The sequence below is a fragment of the Aegilops tauschii genome, chromosome 4, assembly GCF_002575655.3.
Source record: "Aegilops tauschii subsp. strangulata cultivar AL8/78 chromosome 4, Aet v6.0, whole genome shotgun sequence".
Lineage (NCBI taxonomy): Eukaryota > Viridiplantae > Streptophyta > Magnoliopsida > Poales > Poaceae > Aegilops > Aegilops tauschii.
This window is the reverse complement of record NC_053038.3, coordinates 496,465,768-496,491,422: the sequence shown is the minus strand read 5'-3', so window position 1 is coordinate 496,491,422 and position 25,655 is coordinate 496,465,768. Positions and strand designations below refer to the sequence as shown.

At 49.3% G+C, this 25,655-nt stretch overlaps 4 protein-coding genes and 1 pseudogene across 5 annotated transcripts; 4 read left to right on the top strand and 1 right to left on the bottom strand.

Moving 5' to 3' along the window:
• The window catches only part of LOC109741560 (ABC transporter G family member 45-like), a 29,070-nt pseudogene extending 23,106 nt beyond the window's left edge, over positions 1-5,964 (top strand).
• A 4,018-nt stretch (positions 5,965-9,982) lies between these two features.
• Positions 9,983-12,873, top strand: LOC109741561 (F-box/LRR-repeat protein 10). 2 transcript variants are annotated; one of them, XM_020300646.3, is made up of 5 exons: positions 9,996-10,299; positions 10,407-10,612; positions 10,765-10,858; positions 11,202-11,417; positions 11,493-12,873. In XM_020300646.3, exons 1-5 carry the CDS (start codon positions 10,102-10,104, stop codon positions 12,627-12,629), a joined length of 1,851 nt encoding a protein of 616 aa, XP_020156235.1. In that variant the 5' UTR covers positions 9,996-10,101; the 3' UTR covers positions 12,630-12,873. The 2 variants fall into 2 exon arrangements, with proteins under 2 accessions (XP_020156233.1, XP_020156235.1); XM_020300644.4 differs by having other exon boundaries at positions 9,983-10,299; positions 11,202-12,873.
• Positions 12,874-15,543: 2,670 nt separating this feature from the next.
• Positions 15,544-17,067, bottom strand: LOC109741569 (probable carboxylesterase 2). The gene has a single exon (XM_020300655.3). It carries the CDS (start codon positions 16,629-16,631, stop codon positions 15,663-15,665), a length of 969 nt encoding a protein of 322 aa, XP_020156244.1. The 5' UTR covers positions 16,632-17,067; the 3' UTR covers positions 15,544-15,662.
• Positions 17,068-19,834: 2,767 nt separating this feature from the next.
• Positions 19,835-21,188, top strand: LOC109741554 (glutathione S-transferase F11). The gene is made up of 2 exons (XM_020300639.4): positions 19,835-20,184; positions 20,521-21,188. Exons 1-2 carry the CDS (start codon positions 19,983-19,985, stop codon positions 20,997-20,999), a joined length of 681 nt encoding a protein of 226 aa, XP_020156228.1. The 5' UTR covers positions 19,835-19,982; the 3' UTR covers positions 21,000-21,188.
• On the top strand, positions 20,795-24,280 carry LOC109741556 (glutathione S-transferase F10). Its single transcript, XM_020300641.4, has 4 exons — positions 20,795-22,213; positions 22,289-23,305; positions 23,395-23,443; positions 23,531-24,280. Exons 2-4 carry the CDS (start codon positions 23,153-23,155, stop codon positions 23,998-24,000), a joined length of 672 nt encoding a protein of 223 aa, XP_020156230.1. The 5' UTR covers positions 20,795-22,213; positions 22,289-23,152; the 3' UTR covers positions 24,001-24,280.
• Positions 24,281-25,655: the final 1,375 nt, after the last annotated feature.

Genomic DNA, 25,655 nt, shown 5'->3' with positions numbered 1-25,655 from the left:
CAGGTGTCTCCGAAGGTACTTGTTGGGTTGGCGTATTTCGAGATTAGGATTTGTCACTCCGATTGTCGGAGAGGTATCTCTGGGCCCACTCGGTAATGCACATCACTATAAGCCTTGCAAGCATTGTAACTAATGAGTTAGTTGTGGGATGATGTGTTATGGAACGAGTAAAGAGACTTGCCGGTAACGAGATTGAACTAGGTATTGAGATATCGACGATCGAATCTCGGGCAAGTAACATACCGATGACAAAGGGAACAACGTATGCTGTTATGCGGTTTGACCGATAAAGATCTTCGTAGAATATGTAGGAGCCAATATGAGCATCCAGGTTCCGCTATTGGTTATTGACCGGAGACATGTCTCGGTCATGTCTACATAGTTCTCGAACCCGTAGGGTCCGCACGCTTAAAGTTTCGGTGAAGATTGTATTATGAGTTTTTGTGTTTTGATGTACCGAAGGTAGTTTGGAGTCCCGGATGAGATCGGGGACATGACGAGGAGTCTCGAAATGGTCGAGACGTAAAGATTGATATATTGGACGACTATGTTCGGACATCGGAAAGGTTCCGAGTGATTCGGGTATTTTTCGGAGTACCGGAGAGTTACGGGAATTCGCCGGGTAGTATAGAGGCCTTATTGGGCTTTAGGGGAAAGAGAGAGAGGAGGCTGCCCCCCCCCCCCCCAAGGCTTAGTCCGAATTGGACTAGGGGGAGGGGCGGCGCCCCCTCCTTCCTTCTCCCGGTGGGAGTAGGACTCCCCTAGGGCGCGCCATAGAGAGGGCCGGCCCCTCCCCTCCTCCACTCCTTTATATACGTGGCCAGGGGACACCCCATAGACACAACAATTGATCTCTTGATCTCTTAGCCGTGTGCGGTGCCCCCCTCCACCATAATCCACCTCGATAACATCGTAGCGGTGCTTAGGCGAAGCCCTGCGTCGGTAGAACATCATCCTCGTCACCACGCCGTCGTGATGATGGAACTCTCCCTCAAAGCTCGGCTAGATCGGAGTTCGAGGGACGTCATCGAGCTGAACGTGTGCTGAACTCGGAGGTGACATGCGTTCAGTACTTGATCGGTCGGATCGTGAAGACGTACGACTACATCAACCGCGTTGTGCTAACGCTTCCGCTTTGGTCTACGAGGGTACGTGGACAACACTCTCCCCTCTCGTTGCTATGCATCACCATGATCTTGTGTGTGCGTAAGAATTTTTTTGAAATTACTACGTTCCCCAACAGGTACTACTCTCTCACAGTTGATATATCCCTAACCATGTCATCTTAATTATGACAGCCTCATGGAATTCATAAGTAAACCACACATAGGCTCATAATTTAATCCAATGTTGAACTTTTCCTGAAAATGAAAATATTTTAAAAAGGTCATGAGATTTTGTCCATGCCTAACATAACGAACAACAAAACTGTGGCAATATGGATGCAGCTGATCCCAATATGGTGGAGGTGGGTGTACTGGGCTAATCCAGCGGCATGGACAGTATACGGGCTCATGTTCTCACAACTGGGTGATCGGATGGAGCTGATCCGTGTGCCGGGGCAGCCGGACCAAACGGTGCGGGAGTTCCTCGAGGGCTATCTTGGCCTCGAGGGTCGCTACTTCAACCTTATCACCTACCTGCACTTGGTCGTCATCGCCCTCTTTGCCTTCCTCTTCTTCATCTTGATCAAGCACCTAAAGTTCGAGCGAAGGTAGTGCAGACTGATTGAATAACGGACTGCAAATACACACTAATCAGTAAAGTGCTTATAATAGTATAAAGCTATGATAAGAGAAACACTCAGTCACAAATAAGCACAGGACCACAAGGATTTTGCTGCTGCAATATAAAGTGTGTGAATAACCACATGATTTGTGCAAGCATTTGTATTGTACGTGCAGCCTTACTGGATTGTTGTTATAGCAATGTTGATGACCAGATCAAATTAGAAAATATAATGCGATAGAATATGTAAAAGCATATACAAATGTTTACGACATATATACTCAGCGCAAACGTTTGATTGGTGCACACGGCCACGTACCTGCGGCCATGATGCAAGCATGAGGCCAGAGTGGTGTCAGTGAAGCAACGAGCCGCCCGTCGCGCGCAGCCGTCACCCTGTACACCGATTCTCTCCAAAGTTTATTCGAGTGGCTAACTGGTATATCATCCTATAGTCCACATCGCAATGGTAACGAGTCGAACTGTTCGTGATCTTTTTCTTCCATCATGGTCCCGTTCAGACCTCATCAATCTAATCACAAGATTATTTTGGGGGGGAGGGGGGGGGGGGGGGGGGGGGGTTGTATGTAACAAAAACAAGAGCATTGGTAAGGGCATCTCCAAGGCTGACCCCAAACTGCCGGTATCCGTCCGATCGTAGCTGTCCAAACACCGAACACCATCCAATGCCGACCTCATTGATCCGTGGAGCAGTCCGGACCGTAATTTTCTTGCAAAATGGAACCAAACGAGGGGGGCTTTGCGAGAGTATGAACACGAGCCACATAGGACTCCGACGCCCCATGCCCACCAAAAACTAGGTTGGAGTCTGTGCTTTTGTAGGTGGGCGCGTTGTTTCCGCGGCAAAATCCCCCACTCCCCTCTTTGATCCTGTTGCTCTCCACCCAATTTCAGTCCTTTTTCGCGGCCGTCAACGCATGGACCCGTAGGGGAAGCTGCCGGAGACGGTCGTGGTGGAGTATCCGACGATCACGCTCGCCTGGAAGGTCAACTTGGAAACATAGCAAAATCATCGCCTTAAAGCGAAGGGCCACAAATGCGGCGCCGCTCAAGAAGCAGAATGTGACGCCCCCGATTCAATCGTACACTAATCATACACGCAAATGTGTACGATCAAGATCAAGGACTCATGGGAAGATATCACAACACAATTCTAGACACAAATCAAAATAATACAAGCTTTATATTACAAGCCAGGGGCCTCGAGGGCTCGAATACACAGCTCGATACACAAGAGTCAGCAGAAGCAACAATATCTGAGAACAGACATAAGTTAAACAAGGATGCCTTAAGAAGGCTAACACAAAAGCAACAACGATCGAAGAGGCAAGGTCTCCTGCCTGGGACCTCCTAACTACTCCTGGTCTTCGGCGGCCTCCATGTAGTAGTAGTCGACGGGGGTGGCACCTGGCTCCAAGGATCTACCATCTGGTTGCATCAACCGGAAAGAAGAAAGAAGGGGGAAAAGGGGTAGCAAAGCAACCATGAGTACTCATCCAAAGTACTCGCAAGCATCAGATCTATACTAAGTATGCATTGGTATCAAATGGAATGGTTGTATATGTGGACTGAACTGCAGAATGCCAGAATAGAGGGGGAAGGCCTAGCCTATCGAAGACTAGCATCTTCAAGCAGCTCCAAGCATCTTGCAGCATGTAGAAGAGTAAAGAATAGCAATTTAATTTAACAAACATGTTGTAGCAACAACGCCCAGAGATCCTTCCCCGACTCCCTGCGGGAAAGCAATCTCGGAGCCACATATCTCAAGCATCCATTTGTAGTTGTATAAGATCAGGATATAAGTCTGAACGTCCGTTACCGTGGACATGGCTATTAATAGATAATCTTCCCTGCAGGGGTGCATCACGTTTTCCAACACGCTTGATTACTCTGGCCGGACACACTTTCCTCGGTCATGCCCGGCCTCGAAAGATCAACACGTCGTAGCCCTACCTAGGCTCAGCAGAGAGGTCCCCGCCGGTCTACCTCCTAAGCACTCCGGGGTCTGGGCCCATCGTACGTTGCACTCCGGGTCGTTGCGCGCAAGGCGGACCTAGGCACCACCCCTGGGGTGCCGGCCCAGCCGTGCCGCACTGCTGAACTGGACGTCTGACAAAGCTTCGGCTGATACTGCGACATCGAGGCCCATAACTATTCTCGCGTGATGGTTACTGCGTAAAGGCCAGAGGCCAACTCAGAACAAAGATACCCAAACCATAGTGTATTATTAGCTTGCGGAGACGAGCAAAGACTCACGATAATATGACCCCGTCGCCCCGTCTCGTGGACTTACGACAAGGGCCCAGAATGCCCGGCCGTGCCACGTAACCATCTTGCCTGGCATTCTGCGCCGCTGCTGTGGTGCGCTTCCCAAGCCAGAACCTTGGTGGTTCCCTGGAAGTTGTCGGGACTCCTCTCAGACATGCCTGCCGCCGCTGCTCGTACTCGGTGGAAATGAAGAACCAGAGTCGAAGACGTGAGAAATTAAACCCTATTTGAACTGAAGTGCGAGACGCCTAGCGGATTATGACCTTTGGATTGGAAGCTTGGACGGAAGAGGTGAAACTATTGCAGGATTTTGGTTGGAAGACATGGTAGATCGATGGCAACAGGGACAGGGAGGGATGTGAAGCTTTGTGAGTCTACGACTGTTGTCACGTCGCACGATATGTGACTCTATTCTTTGTGACTGTCATTCACGTCCCTAGAACCTGGTGTACAGTTTATTTGTTTTAGTAGTTCAGCTCATTGTTTTTTTACGAGAAAGTTTTCGATCTAATCATCATGCCATGGCAGTACAAAGAATACACAAATAACAAAAACTACATCCATGTTCATAGACCACCTACTGTGGAATTTGTGAGCTCGAGCTCACATGAGCTCAGATGAACGGTAATTTCTGAAAAAATAGTAAAAGAATTTAAAACATTCTGATTTTTTTTGCAAGAAACATTGATTTTTTTTCACACCCGTGAAATTTTTTGTGATCAAATCACATCCGTGGAGGTGTGAAAAAAAAACAATGCTCCAAAGAAAGTGTTTTTGGAAGCATTTTAGAGCATCAAATTTGTTTTTCCCCGCACCTCCACGAATGTGATTTCATCACAAAAGATTGCACGTATGTTGAAAAAATATTAATATTTCTTGCCAACAAAATTCAGTTTTTTCTTATTTTTTCAGCATTTACTGTTCATCCGATTTCACGTGAGTTCGAGCTCACAATAGCACTTTTGGTGTAGATTTATTTTTGTAATGAATAATAGTATTGGTGTAACTCGTACTAGTACAAATTTATTTGTTTTACCAGTTCAGCTCTTCTTTTTGCCGGGACAGTTCAACTATTGGCTTTTTCTGCGAGAAAGTTTTCGATCTATTCATCATGTCATGGCAGTACAACGAATACAAAAAAAATTACATACATGTTCGTAGACCATCTAGTGACGACTACAAGCACCGGAGCAAGCCGAAGGCTCGCGCTGTCATCACCGGTCAGGCCAAACTTCTTGTAGTAGATAGTCGGGAACTCCTCGTGCTGACGTCACACAGGATAAGCGAACCAGAACAACAACCGTCGCTGATGAAAGGAAGTATAGATCAAAAGGATCCAACATGTAGATACATGGACGAACACGAATAAAGACCGGATCCAAGTGGAACCACCAAAGACCAGCACCAGCCGAATCCCGCGAGATCCCTCGGAGACACACCTCCACACATCCTTCGATGATGCTAAACTCATCACCGGAACGGGGCTAGGCGGGGAGAACATGATTCAACGCCACCGCCTCATCATCGTGAGCAGGACACAAACCTTAAACGAACTCACAAAAACACTTAAAAAAATGAACCAATATCGCTCCGGCCAACAAGGATTGGGGTCCATCGTGCCTCCATGGCCCTAGGGCCACCAGAGACGAGGCGGACCGGTGGCCGCACCGGCGGGAGGCAGAGGAGCCCTAAGTTTTTCTTGGAGAGGAGTTTGCGGCTGCTTCTTTGGATCTAACTATTCAGCTAATTGTTAATCCATTGTTCAAGGAGATAGCAGGTTGCTCATACCCAAGTTCTTAGAAGATCCAAAAAAAATTCCTATAAGGAGGGACGAAGGGAGTATCAAATAAGAAATAGACATGTTCTTTAAGAAGAATATATGATTTTGTTTCTTCATATTTTTAGAGGAGAAATGCTACATGTGCGGATTACATCATCGGGGATTAATGAATAGGCTTAGGTGGATTTTTTGGTTGGATGGAATGGGCCCACCTAGTTAAATTCAGGTGGGTGGAGAGATTATTAAGGAAGGTTCCATAATGAGTCTATAGATTACCCTTAGGTGTAGTATACTTTTGTTATTAGAGCATCCGGAGCAGGCAATTGCAGATCTAGTGGCAGTGCCATGCAAACCCCCCGCCCCCCTAAAAGTGCAATCTAATTTGTAGTACACACTAGACGCTAATGATACAACCATTTAATGCTACTTGAAGAGTATTTCTATGATTATGATGGTATCTAGATCAAATTGCACTATTTGACACCCCAGTGCTTTGATTCTAGGTCCGCCACTGGGAGCAGGGTCCCTAAGGTTGGTCATAGTGGGAGTAACGTAGATAGTAACATACATGTCACATAAGCAAAAAAGATGATGTGTCAGGTAATTAATGAAGAGAGAGGCAAATAGAGTAACATAATATGTTACCATCACATAGCGGTTCCCAACGCAAAATGAGTCTACAAAGCAATAAATAAGGTGATGCATGACACTACACATATGTTACTACCCATTATAGGGGTAGTAACATAGACTAGTAACACATGCATGTTATTAGTCTAAGTTACTCCCCACTATGACCAGCCTAAACTCAATCCAAAAATACCTAGCACCCCCCCCCCCCCCCCCCCCCACACACACACACACATTCCCCATTCCAGAGGGATGGAAGAACACAACAATTGTAATAATATCGCAGGATGGTAATCGAGACAAGGTATCTCAACTTAGACTTATGAGTTATGGTAATGTTATCTATGAGGTGAACTCTAAGTTGCTTGTGACTCGCTTAAAAACACTTTTCACTATAGTAGAAACCTCCATTAGTGAGCCCATTCCCGTTGATGTGTATAGAACAAAAATAAAATGCTACGTCCCAACCCAAACCCAAGCCCGTTGTTGTTATTTTCCGGTGCCCAAAAATCTTTTCTCTCCTACTCTAATATCACTTTTGGGCACCAAATTTTACATCATCTGTTAGAAATGCTCTTAGATGTCTGTCTCATGGTGGTGCTGCCGTGACCGATATTCGTTGGGTAGCTACTCCCACAGAAATTGCAGACTCATGGTTAATTAGGCCCTTGTCTCTAGACTAAAGGTCATTTAGTCTCGTTCCTCATGAGAAAAACAGTAGCACATGAATCGCTCGTCGGCGCAACGCCAAAAATAAATCGAATGTTCCCCTCCCAACGTCTCCTCTCCCTGGTGACCTAGACGAATCCTAGGTGCATCATCATCATCGCCGGGTAACCGAAATAACTGGGCAAGCGGCCCCCAGGCAGCATAGCCGGCTGAACAACCCTCCACACAACCAGTTGAGCGCACCATACAAGCACGTGTGCCCGACTCGCGCAACACAGCGTCTGGTCGGACGGCACAATGCACGGTGCCCGACTCACGCGGGCAAAGCACCCCATCCGGGACCGAAAGCCACCACATGACCAAGCCCCTCTGCGTCCTGGCTGCCTGGCCCCATGCGCTAGTCGGCTAAGTCGGGCTCCGCACACGGACCCACGCGCGAGCCGGCGCTGCGACCGCGACGCAATCCCCGCTTGTCGTGACCGGACCAGCCCGACGCGGGTCGTACACGCCGACAGACGGGTCTAGTTGGGTCGTCACGCGAGGGACAACTCTCACATGCATGACAGCCTCCGCCCAATGACAATGGCCCTGCGGGCGCCCATCAGTCCACCCGTCATGGACCTCCCAGCGGGGTCACTGGACGCGTGCCATGTGTGTAGATCGGACGGTGCGGAGCCGCCACGAGAGGCCCCCATAGCAAGCCACCCGGCGGCAGAGAGCTCAGAGGGCCTCTTCACCCGCGAGGTGCCCTGGAAGGCGCATACTCCAACATCCTTTATAGGAGTAATTACATCGAGATGCTTTGCAAGATGTTGATTTTGATAATGAGACCATACTTGCTTCGGCGAAAGATTTTTTATGTCTAGTTGCATATTTCTTAGATGATGACTTGTTTGTGGTCCTGGACCTATGCAGTCTCGGTGCACTTCATATTTATATTAGACATCAATAGCTTTGCATCAGTGCTTGTGTTTTAAGCATCCAATTGTGATTTATGCTAGTACTTGACAATATCGCGCTACTACGCTGTACATAGTTAAAAAAAACTTTTCAAACCGGTCGATGTGAAAATTAACTTTGTGTCATATTCATGGATATACCTACCATTCTATCATAAAAATAATAGTCAATGCACACCATAAATTTATAGTATTCATGTTGATACATCTGATATGGCAAAATCACACTATTAATGATCAAAAGCTACTTGTTTCTTCCCACATGTGAAAACTAAGAACACTCCCTTAGGTTCCTCGAGCTTCACTTTGTCGGCTAATTATGATTATCGTCATTGTTGTGTGTTGTTGAAGGTAAAGAGTAGAAACATTCCATGGCAAGTGGCGCGATACATGTATTCTTGGAAGAAGAAGGCGTTGGTGAATCAAAAGATGGTGAGCACAAGGTCAAGGGAAGAATGACAAGCCCATGGAGGTATCCCACAGACTAAGTCCATGTTCGGGAAGAGGAGGGAAGGCTATGAAGACTAAGCAATATTATGTTCACAGAAACTTCCATATATCTTCGGTTTGTCAAATTTCTTCGCAACATGATGTTTCGGTAACTACTACATATTGATATTTGAATTAAGATGACATGTGCATGTACAACCTTGTGCCATAAGTTGATCCACCGATGCATTTACCATTAATTGGAGGTGAACATCAAAATCATTATTGATTTTTATTAAATTGCATCTTTTGTTGACATTGATATGTTCTCTTGTTCTTTCATTTTTATTCAGATTTGTTATGATTTCTTGATTAGAAGGGATTACGAGGGGCGTGCCCATGGTCTATTCACATATGCACACAACCCAGGCTAGTCATTAGTGGAAAAGTTAATACATATTAACTATAAGGGAGATTATAGAGCTCTTTTGTTGGACCATGTAACCCCAACAAATCTACCCAAAAATGATGGAACGGGAATAAAGAGAATGCCCACCACAATTACAATGTACCAAATAAAGTCAAACAATTACTAAAATATACAAATTAATTCATGTCAATTTTAAAGCAAAGTAAAATCCTTCATATATTTGTATCAATCCCTAACATCACAATGCCAAAATGGATGAGCGTAACACCGCATGCCATCAGTGATCTAGTTGCAGTTGCAATAGTAAGAGGAGAACAAGTGGGAATCAATGTTTATAGGGATGCTCAAACGATGTCTCATCTGTTAGTTGGTGAAGATTCTTTGATTGTTATGCCTGTTGCTAGGAGGGATGCAAGTAATTTGAAGATTTTGGATCGATATTGTGCATGTTGGAAACCAAATGGATGCCCAATTGCCCAAATTCCCAAGCACCATAACAGAAAGGCCAATATATGGCACATGAGCCGGCTAAGAATGTTTTCCCTTTTTCTTTGGACCACCTAAACATCACTCGACTCGAAAAACTCTATCAACTTTAGTCGATTCTATCCAAACCGTGGGATGCCAATCCAACGGTCCCGGTCCGAGCATTGTTTATCTTCCTCCTCACAATCCATCTCCTTTCCCGCCTCGACGCCTTCTCCCTCCTCCTCGCCTTTGCCGCCCCTTGGCCATCTATACATATCCGCCACTATCTTCGTCATCGTCGGACGCACAACACTCCTGCACGTTTCGCGAGACCTGGCCGAGCACATCATGGCCGACCGGGACGTTGTCTCAACGTCCTAGTAGAATGGTATGACCCCGGCTAAATTCTGAGGCAACTTAGAAATAACCAACCCGTTTTTCTTTACATCATTCATGTACTTGGAGGGGAGGTGATGATCCACTCTCATCAACATAGCGCGCTGAACGTCTTTTTCCTGATGATGAGAAAACAAAATACGGCGTGGTCCACCGCTCTCCGGCCCCACAAAACAGCCGCCGCAGCGCACCAAGCGGCGCGTGGGCCCATGTGATCCGGAAGGAAGCTTCCGCGAAGCAGCGACGGCTCTCTGCTCTGGCTCAAAACCCGCCCATGTCCGTCCGCTCTCCTCCCAGCGCCAGTACTACCGCCCACCACCGCCATGTCCGCGCCAGATCCGATCGACGACCCGGCCCCCGACCCGCCGCCGGCGATGGACGCCGCGCTCCCGGCCGCCGTCGTCGCCACCATCCTCTCCCGCCTCGACGTCCGCTCCCTCCTCCTCGCCTCCGCCGTCTGCCGCTGCCTCCGCTCCTGCGCCTCCCACGCCCTCTCCTTCCTCCCCGCCTTCCACCTCGACGTCAGTGCCCCGACCCTGCTTCACTTCGGCGTACCGCGACGCCGCCACCGACCGACTGCGGCTTGCTGACTTACGTCTCTTGTTTGTGTGCATGTTGGCTGGTTCAGGAGGAGGTGCTGACGCACGACCTGCTCCGCCCGCTGCTGCCGCGCAACCCGGCCCTGCGGAGCCTCCGGCTGGACGCCGCGCGGCTCGACGACGCCGCCGTCGACTGCCTCGCCCGCCCAGGCCTGCACGAGCTCACCCTCCGCAACTGCAACGGCATCAGCGGCCGCCTGCTCCGCGAGCTCAGCGCCACCTGCCCGGATCTCAGGTATTACCTCCGCACGGTGTGATTTGTTTTGCCGCGCTCGCGCCTGTATGCATATCACAAATCGATTGCGCATGGTGAACTATGTTTGGCTCTGTTGTGCGGTGTGAAGTTGACATTCAGAAATAAGTATCTCTTCTTTTGCTTGGATGCAGGGTGCTGTCTCTGAACTCGCTTGCTGATCGGAGGGGCTTGGCCATGGCATTCTCTGATCTGAAGGCGTTGCTCGATGGATGTTCGAGTTTGGAGGTAGGTCCGGATTGGTTTCATCTCAGATTTGATTTTGTACAGTCATCACCTCCTTTGATTGAACAGCGCCGTACAGGCCCCATTCTGGAGCATTTAATAGTGAATTAGTAGTTAACTAAAGCCAAATGATGCTATTGCTATCAACTTCTAATTGACTTACATTGCATGATCTTCTGACTAACATACAACACACTAGCTGGAGTCAATGCTGAGGCCTTGAGAGTTTCTGCTTATCAACAGTAGCTATTGCCGTCCCATAAACAGTTGTGTGATTTACTTTGAGATCTGAGTACCTTTATTGGTATGTAATTGAACTGACAACTTACATGCCTTTTATTTGCAGACTCTCAGCTTGGCACTTGATTTCTCAAAGTTCGATGACCCCAGTTTCAGCCATGTGTGGTCATCTGCTTCTCAAGGCCTGTCCTCTCTTGAAATGGGTTTTATCCCATTGCAAATGTTACTTGCACTTCTGGCTGTGGCTATCGAGTCGCGACAACGCATTGGTTATGTCAAGGCACCTGTCTTTTTTCCTAGCCTTCAGAAGTTGCGCCTCACAGTTGAGTTCATCACCGACGATTTGATTGGGTCCATATCAACAGCACTTCCATTATTGACACATCTGGACCTTCAGGATTCACCAATTATGGAACCTGAATCTGCAACTGCAACAGATCTCACAGATGCTGGTCTTCAGCAGATCAATCCGAAGGGTAAGTTGAAACATTTATCTCTAATTAGAAGCCAGGAGTTCATATACACGTCTTTCCGCCATGTAAATGATCTGGGAATTCTGCTAATGTCCGAGAAGTGCTCAAATCTGGAGAGTATCTGTCTTGGTGGTTTCTCCCGTGTAACGGACACTGGGTTTAGGGCTATCATACACTCTTGTCCAGGTCTTCATAAGCTTAAGGTGACTAATGGAAGCCATCTCACTGATCTTGTTTTCCATGACATTGTTGCCACCTCCCTTTGCCTAACACATGTGAGTCTGAGATGGTGTACTCTACTAACTGATGTTGGGATTGAGAGGCTGTCATTCAACAAGGATCTCAATGTTTTGGATCTTAAAGATTGCAAGAGTCTGGGTGATGAAGCTGTAAGAGCCCTGAGCTGCCTTCCCAGGCTGCGGAAATTGGTGTTGGATGGAACCGTGATCACTAATCAAGCAATGGAGTATCTGGGCGCTGGAGTATGCCCGCTAGCTTCATTATCTCTGAGGGGCTGCTATAAGCTAACAAATGATTGCATACCCTTGCTGCTTGCTGGTTCTGTTAAAGAGAGCCTACATGCGTTGGATCTCTCAAGAATCCCAAGTCTCACCGACGACGCTATCATGGTGATAGTGCGGGCCCGAACTCCCCTTACTGAGCTGCGGCTGCGAGAGAATCCAGAAATAGGGGATGCTTCTGTGAAGGCTCTTGCATCCATGCAATTCGAGGGGGTAACTTGCGGCAGCACCTTGCAGCTGCTGGATCTCTACGACTGCGGCGGGATCACATTACTTGCAATGAAGTGGTTTAAGAAACCACTCTTCCCAAGACTGCGATGGCTCGGGCTAAAAGGCAGCTTGAACAGGATCATGGTCGACGCCCTGGTTCTAACCCGCCCTTTCTTGCGCCTGGCATGTGGCGGCGAGGAACTGGGGACACCATACCGGGACACATCCGGCGAGTGGTGTCGGCACGAGGACGATGATTCCGAAGATCTTGAGCCCTGGCAGTTGGACGGTGAGCCGGTATCCGACGCGGAAACCACCAATGAGGAGTAATGCAGCAACTTGGCCCTATGCTGCCGTGTGCCATGTTTGCTTGCCCCAGAATGATCGAAACAGCTCTCATCAGTCGTGTGTTGGTCTCTTGTTGTATTACCGGATAAGCTATATTTTCTTGCCGTTATCTTTCCTCATGTGCCCGTTCCGTGTGCATATGGCATCCTGTTTGTTGTTACATTGTGCTATATATGCTGTAGTATTCAGATTCTGGATGTTATTTATGGAAACATTTGCTTCCTCACATGTTGCTGCTTTTTTTCATATTTCTCTACACATGCCTTTTGTCCTGCCGTTTTTGTAAGGTTTGTACTGAATTTTCTTGGCCGTGCCTGCGTAAATAGGCTTCTAAATTTATCAGGTAGATGTGTTATATATATGCTCTGTAAGCCGATCTCCCCCTCCAAAGGAACAACATCATTATGGATAAGTGAAACAAATCCATCATCATAAGCTGATTGCAGTATTGTATAATGTACATTCGGTGCAGATCATTTCGGCAAAATGGCGAGTTCCCTCATCTCTCACGTAACCTGTGTTCTGAGTGGTTGTGGCAAAAGACAGTTCAGGCGTCTAACTTGCCTAATCATCCACGAAAAAAGGAACATTATTACTCCTAAATAGGCACAAAACGTGTGATGCTATTGTTGTGTGGCTGACGTGTGATGTTTATGCATCGGAAACACCAACGCCCACACGTGTGGGCGTTAGCCAACTCGCCCACACGCCTCGATCGCTGTCCAGCGCCTTCTGCATGATTTTTGGAATGAAAAGGCTGATTTTGTGTGCCACGTAGGACAACTCGTGTGTGTCGTGTGAGGGAGTTCGCCTGCACGCCGGTTTTCTCTCCGCGGTCAACGGTTGCTAGTCGGGGCGTGCGGTGGAACTGCCGTCGCGCCCGCACGCCGCGCACCACTTCTGTTTCCCCATCTCCCACGATTACCCATTCTCCGACTCTCCCACACCCAAGCTGTCATTTGCCATGTTTTTGAAGGGTACATGGAAACTGCCCTATTTGTGATTGTAAGCAGATGGCAACTCTCTTTCACCCGAACGTGTTATTTATTGCCACATCTATTTGTAGCGCTACATGGCAACTGTCTAGTGTTAGTAGGTGGCAACTCCTAAAGGTACCACCGTCGCCCACGTGCCCGTCTCCTCTCCCACACACCAAAAGCTATCAGTTGCCATGTGTTTTTGCAGGGTACATGGCAACTGCCCTAGTGTGCTTGTAAGCAGATGACAACTCTCTCTTTTACCCGAAACATGTTTTTGCCATGTTTTTGTAGTGCTACATGGCAACTGTCCAATGTTAGTAGGTGGCAACTCCTAAAGTTTTCAAAACATGGCAACTGTAGTAGACCAGACCATACATGGCAACAGCTGCAGTTGCCCAAAAATGGCATCCGGCACTTGACCTAAGATGGCAACTGCAGTTCAGCCACCATGGCAACTGTAGTTGTCAGACATGGCAACTGTAGTTCAGCAACATGGCAACTGCAGTTCAGCAACATGGCAACATGGCAACTGAAGAGGGTTCGGACCATGGCAATCGCGGCGGGACGCGTGGTTACTGCCACGCGGGGCGTGTGGCTCACAGGCGGGGAGGGGCGACGGCCGAGACGGGTCGTGCGGGCCGCGTGGTCGCTCGCCCGGACGTGCTTATGCGGGCGATCGTGCCGCACACCGAACGTGCGGGCTGGCGGGGTGCGCCCGGACGCCTCGTGTGGGCGGGGTTGTCTCCGTGCCACACAGGGCGTGCGGCACAACCCCTTAAATGCCACACGTGTGGCAGTTATCGTCGTCCTTATGCATTGTTGTTGAAAGCTCTTAACTGAATGAAGCATCCGGACATTGTTGCAAAAAAATTGGCAATAGAAACATCATACGGTTTAAGTTATGCGAGTGTGCGGACTTCTCCTGTTGAGAAGGTATGTGGATATATTTAGTTAACAAGATCAAAATTATTCACAGTTTTTTTTAGAAGTACCACATTTATATTAGTAACATCGATAAATTCCAGCAAATATGACATTTCTCTACAGTTATCCAAAGAAATAGCACACCAAGAAAAAAAAATATTGGAAGCGCTCCCAACAAATGAGATTTGCATGAAATTCCTCTTCATCCTTGTAGCCACCAACAAAATGACCAAAAACTTCGACCACCGCCCTCACCCGAGCATCCGCCTGAAAGGAGAAGAAGTGGCCTCCACTTAGCCAAGATCCAAGAGAAAGCCATGGCAGCTGCGTTGTAAGCCCACCACGACCGTCACCACTCACCACACTTGTCTCTGTGGGCTGTCGGCCCGAGCAAATCTCCAACTCACTTGGACCGCGACTCTGAAATTCTCGAGCAGGAACGTGGCCGAGAGGCTCCGGAACCGCCAACCATCTTCTGCCGCCGAAAAAACCCTTGTTGCACCATCTCTCCGACAAGACCAGCGCCTCAGCGCTAGCCACCTCCAACACGAACACTTCCGGCTCCGCATGGCGCTGGAGGAACAGCCGACGTGACGTGGACAAAGCTAAAGAAAGAGGATCCGCAGCAAGACCTCCACCGGCATCTTGGAGACGTTTCCTGGGTACAAACCCACGGCTCCTCGATGTCGTGGTAGAACGCCATCGAGGCGGTGGCCCAGACTACAAACTTTCATTCGCGACGACGACATCGTCATCAACCGAGCACCGACACCGGACAAGACCAATCCTATACCTAGACATTAGAGAGAAGGAACTGGCTCCCCCGCCCTACCGCCGTCGCCGGAGCGACGAGCGGAGGGAAGGGGAGCCAGTGGCTTCAGCAGCATAGGAACAGGAGCCGCTCGCCTCTATATCGCCTGGGAGGGAGAGACAGCCGAAAACCGTTGTGGAGGAGTTGCGGTTGCTTCGGTAAAATGATTCACAGTTATGACTTATGTTATGAGAGTGTTTTATTCCACGCATCATACGCATAAAATTCCAGATACACGCAGAGTAGAACAGAGTACTAGTACAACACCAAACGCACTAGTGCCAGCACCTGACGTCTGGTCTACTGCTGGTTCTCGCCGGCGCCGAGGAGCGCGGCCAGCCGGTCCATGAGAAGCAGCGCCGTCGCGGTCGGGGGCTCCCGGAGGAAGAACTGGTGGTCCTCGCCGACGGAGTCGAGCAGCTCGGCGTCGCCCTCCGCCCACCCGCTCCCCAGCAGCCCGTCGTGGTACGCCTTGCCTCGGAGCCGCAGCTCGTCGTCGGCGAGGCAGACGAGGACGCGGTCGCAGCCGAGCCGCCGCAGGCTCGGCGCCCCGTCGGCCACCGGGTTGACCCGCGGGTCGTCCAGCCCGGCGGTGCGCCCGCCGCACGCGAACGGCCACAGCTCCTCCAGCTTGCCCCTCAGCCACGAGTGCTCGCCGTCCGCCTTCTCGGCCGAGAGGAAGTACGGGTGCAGGAGCCCGAGGCCCCTGACCCGGGCGCCGCGGGGGAGCGCGTCGGCCTCCGAGCCGGCGCGGAGCGCCACGTTGTGGGCGACGTTGCCGCCGGCGCTGTACCCGACCACGAACATCCGGCCGCGGTCGCCGCGGTCCCGGAGCCACGGGTCGGCGCCCTCGGCGGCCCACCGGAGCGCGGCCCACGCGTCGTCGTAGCAGGCCGGGACGGGGTGCTCCGGCGCGAGGCGGTACTCGACGGACACGCCCAGGACGCGCGCGCGGGCGCACAGGCGGTTGAGGAACGCGTGCTCGGGCGCGTCCGCCGCCGAGCCGGCGACGAGACCGCCGCCGTGGAGGTACACCATGATGGGGAGCCTGCCGCTCTCGTCGCCGACGGGGGACGCCGGGGCGGGGAGGTAGAGGCGGGCCCACGTGCCGGTGGCCGGGTTGACGACGACGTCCCTGGAGGCGACTCCCGTGGCGGCGTCGACGGAGGGAGGGACGTGGTCCACGGGGAGCAGGCGCTCGACGCGGCCGCTCCTGTACTGCCGGATCACCGGCACGAACTCGAACGTGACCTCGGACTCAGGGTCCATCTGACGGGCGAAACGATACGGCAAGGAATCAGGGATGGCGCGGCGGGCGGCTATGGCAGTGGAGGAGTGAGCTTCATTTGGAAGATGAATATGGGCGACGGCGAAGCATCGGGGAATGGGACACGGCGGGGAGTGCGCGGAGGAGATGCTCCCGATAACCCTGTGCTCCCCGCCGTAGAAAATAAACGAGAGAGAAAATGGCTCCGTGCTTGCCGCCGTTCTAGCACTGTACCGTGTGCCGGTCAAACGGCTGAACCAAGATCTGATCGCGAACAAAGCAGCTGAGCTATGCAAATTTGGTGTCAAAGCAAGGATGGGCAGTTGCAGGGTGGGCAGCCAGGCATGTGACTACCCATTGACAAACGGATTACAAACAGTATGCACATGATCACATAAAAAAACATAGATGTCTTGTAATATTGCATCAAAGATCCCACGAGAAGTAAAACTAGAATTCCCGCTGAAAACTAGAATTCCACTTTGGAAGTACCTTGTGCCATGTGGAGACATGGTCCACCGTCATCAGGCAACGTCGACGAAAGAGGGAAACTACGGTCTTACTCATACATGGAGGAGCACATTCGCCTATAAGGATGCTTTTGAGCCGATGAAACGGACCTCCGCAAGCGACGATACCAAAACTTTGTGGCATGTCGGTCGGGGTTCTTCCCCATGTTCATTAGATTCTGGCGCCGTCAACTTCATCCAACGTGGTCGAAGAAGAGAAGCACCACGACATATCGTCATCCACGTACCCTGGTACAGAACACCAAACACTACTGCAACAATCGACACCAACGCAAACCGGGAATGTCGTGCATCGACCACCGGACACAAATCTCGCTAGATCCGAAGACCGCACCACCTGGGCACCTCGGAAAGCAAACAACACTTATCCTATCTTCTTACTGGAGAGAAACTGTAGAGGTCCCCGTTGCTCCTGCCGCAAGAGAGGCGGACGAAGAAGACAGAGACTCGCAATGTCGCGGGCGTTGAGAGAAGGCAAGAAGATGCCCCGCTGGAACGGTTTTCATGAGCGAATTAAGCGGTTGATTCGCAGGAGTTTCAAAGTACATGAAAAAGAAAAACATATAATTATATAGAATTAAAAAACTACAATAAGTCGGATAAGAGAGTATTAAACACTATAGGAAAAAAATGTACTATGAGGTTTAGCGGATGGATTTTTTTATTTACCAAAATAGGGTGCAAAGTAGCCCTAGAAAGAATGATATGGATTCCTACGAATCAAACAATGTACACAAAAATAATTCCTAAAAATCAAATTTCTCCAAAGTATTACTCCCTCGTCCTATAATACAAGATTCTACTTCTATTTAAACTGATAAAATGTCTTACATTAATAAACAGAGGTAGTACATTGGTTATAATAACATCTTGACTCAGCCTCTATACAATGTCGGATCAGAGGGAGTATAAGATTTCCTTGAATCAAACGAGCCCAATAAAGAATTGCAAACCAAATTTCTAAATTTTGAAACAAATTTGCCATAGGGATTCCCAAAAAAAAGCTACCATAGGGAAAATCCAACCTTGCCCCATCTGTCAGATGTTAGGACATAGAAATGCAAAAAACATTAAGTCATCTCCAACGGCAACTCTCAAGCCGCATGTATCCGTCCCGACCGTACGAGTCGGACATGTTGTGCCATCCAACGCGGACCTGTCTCGGTATAGGTCCGCGGGACGGTTCCGACGTACTGAACAAGAGACAAATATGGGGGTTTTGCGGGCGTCCGGATAACACCCATGCCTGCTTCCGACCGCCCTGGCCCATCCAAACCCCCTCCTCAATCGCTCGCGTGCGGTTCCGCCCGACGCCACCTGCCCGCATTTATGCCGCTGTAGAGCACGCCACTCCACATTGAAGCCAGCCCAGAGCGGACGCGACCTCTCGCTAGGTCCGCCATTGAAGCGGCACGCCGCCCTAGGGCGTCGCCCGCGACGCGTCCCCAGTGTTCGTGCCTCTTCGGAGACGGGTTACTGGACAGGACGGGACATATATCTACAACGCCCGTTCAATGCCCCATCCGTCTGTATGCCGCCATTAAGCGGGCTCGCCGTCCGAGAAACCCACTCCGGCGCCGCACATTGACGAATCCGGACACCTGGCCTCACCGGAATCCACTATTTAAAAGCGACCACACCTGGCTAACCCCACGTCACAACACAAGCCGCTCCGCATCCTCCTTCCTTGCACAACATCCGTCATGACTGCAGGCGGTGAAGCTCTGTGGTAGAGCCTTTCCAGGGAGATGAAGCAAGAGGTGGCCGCCCTTGCGGTCGCCTAGCAGAGCCGCCGTGCCAGGCGGATCGAGGCCGGCTTGCCGACCAGCTCGCCCGAGGTCTCCGACGACGAGGACGGCCCCACCATGGAGATGGGCTCCGAAGACACCGGCGCCCGCGCCCGTGCACACCGGCTTCGCGATGGAGCAGGCGCAGGCGCACCATAACACCGCCATGACGGAGGTGAGAGCCCGCGTCAGCACCTACGTTGGCGTTCTAGCAGACGCAGTAGGAACAACGGTACAACATATTCCTCCTGGAGCAGCACCGATTGACGGAGGCCTTGGCGGCCATGTCCGCCACGAACCCCAACTTTGTCGCGGAGCAGCGTGCCATCTACGATGCCATCTGCGCTTAAGCCGCCGCTCGCTAGGAAGCGACCGCCGCGGAGGAGAACAACGCCAACTACGCCTCCTACGCGCTGCCGACGAACTATCCGGCCGCCCAGTGAGACGATGACAGCGCGAGCGCCATCATTTCCATCGTGGACCTCATGTCCACTGGCGACGGACAAGACGCAGACTCCTCTGATGATGAATATGGCATCGGAGGCGGCAGGGCCTTGCGTCCATGTGGGTCGGTCCGTCTGTTCTACTCTTCCTCGCAGGAGAACACAACTTCAATTCATCGGTCTTAGCGCCGGTGCTTATGGAGACGACGGATAGAGGACGACAAGGGCTTGGACGACGGACACCACCGTAGGATAGGTTTAGGGTCGGGTAGATACAATTTTTTATTTTTTTTCTAAATGTTCAAAATCTAATGAGAATTCATCATTTGCATGAATGTCGTCCGGTTCATTTGAAATTCACCGTGTTTGCACAAATTTCGTTTGGTTGGTTAATTTTTTTTAAATGAATGCAGGTAGCATTAGATGGTGGCCTTTGTATTTGTGTATGTGGCGGGTGGCTTTGGAGATGCCTTTACGGGCCGCTGGCCGCAGGCAGAGTCATGCTCTTGCTGTGCGGTAGCATCTGACACTAGCTATCTCCTACCCACCTATCCCCCGTCCGTCCGCCCGTCTAGGTCTCTGGAGAAGCGGCGATGGCGGCGCCCGTGACGGTGTACGGGCCGGCGATCTCGCCGGCGGTGGCGCGCGTGGCGGCGTGCCTGCTGGAGAAGGACGTGCCGTTCCAGCTCGAGGCGGTGGACATGTCCAAGGGCGAGCACAAGTCCCCCTCCTTCCTCAAGCTCCAGCCCTTCGGCCAGGTCCCCGCCTTCAAAGACCACCTCACCACCGTCTTCGGTCGGTACCCACTCCCTCCCCCACCTCTTCAACTATTTCTTCAGCTAGTTTCTTCACATCTTTCTTTGCTTCCCTATCAATTGCAAGTGCCTTTCGTTGATAAAGATGGAAATTGTACTCAGATCTGTATCCATTTTATCAGTAATTATTATCCAGTTTCTGAATTTAGGGTAAATTCCAGTGTTGGCATGTTCATATGTGTGGATGATTGATTTCTTTTCTTCGGAAAGGAGGTTAATGGATGATTGATTGACTGGTCTGTGAATGCGAAAGAAAAGAAAGATATCTGTAAATGGTCGTTTGTGTTCACAAGCTGTATGGTTCATCTTTTGGCAGAGTCAAGGGCCATTTGCCGTTACATCTGTGACCAGTACTCCGACCGTGGCAACCAGACTCTCCTAGGCCGGAAAGAAGACGGCGCGGTAGGCCGCGCTGCCATCGAGCAATGGGTAGAGTCCGAAGGCCAAGCATTTAACCCGCCGAGCTTGGCCATCGCATTCCAGCTCACCTTCGCGCCTCTCATGGGCATGGCCACCGACATGGCCGTGGTGGAGCAGAATGAGGCGAAGCTCGCCAAGGTGCTCGACGTGTATGAGCGGCGGCTGGCGGAGAGCCAGTATTTCGCCGGCGACGAGTTCACCCTTGCCGACCTTGTGCACATGCCCAACACTGATCTCCTCGTGAGCAAGGCCGGCAAGGCGGGTCTGATCACCGAGAGAAAGAATCTGTCCAGATGGTGGGATGAGGTCTCGGCTCGTCCGTCATGGAAGAAGGTTGTCGAGTTGCAGAGTGTACCACGGCCCTCTAAAGCTTGAGGGCCCCTTCAGTTTTTTTAGCCGAGCAGCTTCTGGTGGCAATTAGTCACATTCTGTTATGTGTTGCCATCACTCCTAAATGTTATTGTGTTGTGAAAGACTCGGGCTGCTTTGTACAATATGTTATCCTGCTATCTATCTCTGTGGTATTATTGAGTTTGCATGGTTGGATATGTTCCTCTGGTTTCTCAATTCTGTGCTGTTGCCTGTAGGAACTCGATTGCATCCCATAATCCACATAAATCTGTCCATGAGATGTCGGTTTACTACCCTGTTACTTTCAGTGGTCCATTCTTGAAATCTCTTTACTTATTGAATTTTACTCTCTGCATTCCAAATTATTTGAAGTTCTAGCTTTGTCCTAAGTCAAACTTATTTAAGTTTGATCAAGTCTATAGAAAAATGTGCTAGTATACAACATCAAATTGTTGAGCCAGGCCTTAAGCTAGGAGTATAATGCAAGAGTAACACATCTTGATTCCATTGTTGATCCATATATTGTCTCACTGGCAGCAGTGGGATTGAGGTATATGATTTGAAGATAACAGCATTGTGAGTTGTCATTTGTAGTATTTGGCCCTCTCGACATACTTGGATGAATCCATTGTGGACTATGAGAAATATTGATAAAAAACAGAGTTCTGGCAAATTTAAGGCAGCACAACTGTTCAAAGAATTTTGCGGTCTGTTAAGCTGATAGTATTACTGGCTGAAGTGCAAGCTAAATAATGCTTATTTCAGTTGCTCAAAATGAGATGCTGATTTATCACTTGGGTTAATGCATTTTGGCAGCTTCTTATTTTGCCTCTTCACACTATTATAAGTAATATAATATGTAAAACTTAAGCAAATGAATTCATCTTGTCATTTTACAGGCACTACTCCTGATAAATCAGTTATGTTCTACCAAATGAAACATACTGGGATTGAAAGCTAAGCACATTCAAAGATTCCCTTTTATTTTCCTTCCATCAGCTGAACGGTTCAAATATACCTGCCTCCATATGGGGGATGTTGCTTTTGTCGAAAAATATATTCTTGCACTCTGACAGAAGTCATCAGATCTTCGTTACTTCTGGTACTTGATGCCAACCTTCTACTTATCCATGCCTGATAGTATTACTGGCTGATGTGCAAGCTAAACGCTCAGGATGACGTGCTGATTATCACCTGGGTTAATGCATTCTGGCAGTTTCTTATTTTGCCTCTTCATAGTATTCTACTCCCTCCGTCCCATAATATAAGAACGTTTTTTACACTAGTGTAGTGTCAAATATTATGGGACAGAGGGAGTAATATGTAAAACTTAAGCAACTGAATTCAGCTTGCCATTTTACAGGCACTACTCCTGATAAATCAGTTCTGTTCTTCTACCATATAGAACATATTGGGGATGCAATCCCAGTATGTTTTTCCTTCCATCAGACCAACGGTTGAATTATACCTGACTCCATATGGGAGACATTACTTTATGTCGAAATTTTTATTCTTGTACCCTGACAGAAGCCATCAGATTCATCACAGCTGGTACTTGATGCCAATCTTCTTACTTATCCTAGCCAAATTCTATCTATCAATTGTCCAAAACCATCCGTGCAACATCATGAGCTCCTCACATACTGTTTTTTTTCTCTCAGTCAAGTTATCAAAGACTGGATTATAAACATATACCTGACTAGTGACTCCATACGGTGGACGTTTCTTTTATCGAAATAATTATTCTTGTACTCTGACAGAAATCATCAGATCTTCGTTACTGCTGGTACTTGATGCCAGTCTTCTCACTTATCCAAGCCAAATTCTCTCCATCAATTATCCCAAACCATCCATACAACATCACGAGCTCCTCATATATTGCTTTTTCTCAGTCAAGTAATCAAAGACTGGATTGTACATAAACGATGCTATATATTTTGCAGGGCTTGTTTGCTACAACAGACACTATGATTGCTGCAAGCAAGAATCCAGAACCACACTTTCTCTTTACACTTTCCCTTTCCAATTGTAAAATATTGTGCTAGGTAGCAAGAGCAAGGCAAGTATGGAATTCCACCTTTTCTTTCTTCAAATACCTTGCATTGAAACATGCTGTCACCATTGCTCATTGCCATTGCATAGCCTGACAAAGAGATCAATCAAGCCAAAGAGAAAGGATGGCTTCAGGCTTGCAAGTGTTTGGCCAGCCAGCATCCACCGATGTTGCCAGGGTTCTGACATGCCTCTTTGAGAAGAATTTGGAGTTTGATCTCGTCCGCATCGACACATTCAAGAGGCAGCACAAGCTTCCTGAGTTCATCAGGCTGCGCGTAGGAGGCTTCGATCACTTTTTATTCAGTTTCAAAAAATCTTGAATTAGTTAAAGCATGTACTAATTTTTCCATTCATCCTTTTGCAGGATCCAAGTGGACAAGTGACATTCAAGCATGGTGACAAGACTCTTGTCGGTAAGGAGAACATTAACAGTCATCACATTACATTTCTGGATTCACATTGTTTAAAGGGCTGAAATGCAACGTGAACCTTCTGTGCAGACCCAAGGGCTATTTGCCGGTACCTCTGTACCCAGTTCCCAAACCAGGGAAACAGGAACCTCTATGGGACTGGCTCTCTGGAACGGGCATCAATAGAACAGTGGCTGCAAGCAGAGGCTCAGAGCTTCAACCCTCCCAGCTCGGCCCTCGTGTTTCAGCTGGCATTTGCTCCTCTTCTGGAAATCCCTCAGGACCACATGGTCATTGCAGAGAATGAGAGGAAGCTTCAGCAAGTCCTCAATGTTTACGACGAAATACTCTCGAAGAATGAGTACCTGGCTGGCGACGAGTTCACCCTGGCTGACCTCTCTCATCTTCCGGACTCGCAGTACCTTGTGAGCTCGGAGAGGGGGATGAAGCTCTTCACCTCCAGGAAGAATGTGGCGAGGTGGTTTGACCAAATCTCGAGCCGCAAGGCGTGGGAGCAGGTTGTCAAGATGCAGATGGAGCATCCTGGTGCCTTTGAGTAACGCCTTGGTGGTGGCAAGCAAGTATTTTGAGTTCATCTTGAAGAGCTCTCTACGTTTATCGATCTTACTTTCATGTGTTCTTTGGTCATCATTGCTACTTGTGCTGTCGTCGTTTACCGAATCCTCATCCACGTTTTCTTGTGAACCAGAATAATATGAGCCGTGATGTGTTATGTACATTGCGCTGTTTAAAATGCTTTTGCCCTGAACATTGCGCCGTGATGTGTTATGTACATTGTGATGTGTTATCTACTGAATAAAATTATCTGTTTGTTTTTCACATGTACAGTTTTGTTTACAGAAGGAAGTTGATCTTTTATTAGGTGTATTTGCACTACTTTCATTTTCAGTTAGTTCTAGTTTGCAAACGTTGTTGTATTTAGGTTTTCTATCAACTTGCATCCCGGTTGCATATTACCGCGCGTCGCCCCCCCCCCCCCCCCTTCGCGCAGGCCAGGCCCACCGGCCAGGAACCGCGTATTTCAGGGAGAGTCTTGCAATTAATGAACTGTAGTTTAAATTAAAGACCTCTTTAAATTATCTCTGTACCTGATGTCTTTGCATTTGCACAAAACATTCCGCTAGTTTTACAACTTTAATGTTTATACTGAGAGATGTGTGAACAACTGCACCGCGTACCAAGCGCGGCTCCACCACCCGCGGCCGGCGGGCGATACTGCATACCGCTTCACTGCCCCGCCCCTCCCTCAACCTCGCTCCACCGCCGTCGCTGGCCACTGCCCCGGTCATCCCTCCACCGGCGCAGGAACCCCAATGACCCCCCGCGACCCCCTGGGTGAAGTTTTTGCCTCCACCTGGGACGCTGCAGCTTGTACCGAAAAAGGCTTCACACCCTGCTTTATAGATAAAAGCTCAAACCACGATACAACCCAACCACACATACGGAGGTCCACGAGGAGATATACAAAGGCAAACAAGAGAAAAGAGAGAGGTCTATGCTGCATGCATAGCACAACAAGCCCAGACATAAATAAATAGATACATCCTCAAGGAGGGTAAGTGATCATCAAGAGACGGCTCGCCAACTCCTTATATCTCTTCATCAGCTGGTCCACTGCCGATCTATCCCGCCACTTGCAAAGTTGTTTCCACAGCTGCAAGAAACTACACATTTTATAGATAGCGTCAGTGGTCCTGTTAGGGTATATGTGCTCGATAACTAGCTTATTTCTAATACACCATAATGACCACGCCAAGGTCCCAAAATTGACCCATGTCAATCTGCAAACCTGCCCGAGCACCCAACCAAGAGCAGGTAGAACTCGGAGAAGTTGGTCAGACACCACCTATTGTCCCACACCTCCCGGAAGCAACCCCACAAAAATTGGGGGGAGATACAATAGAAGAATATATGATTGAGATCCTCTACATCGCAAAGAGGGAAAATCTCACTCCCCGGTCCATTATGTTTATGAACTTGGTCCGCCGAAGGTAGCTGGCCCCTAACAAGCTGCCACAAGATCTTTATTTTTGGCGGGAGTTTCGTCTTCCAAATATTTGATAACTCTTCTGGTCCCCGACTCGCCGCCAATCGATCATGTAGGGACTTCGAAGAAAAAGGAGCAGAGGGGTCAAGGCTCCAAGACGTGACATTGCGCCGGTCCGGAAGGCTAGTGGCCACAATGACATCTGCG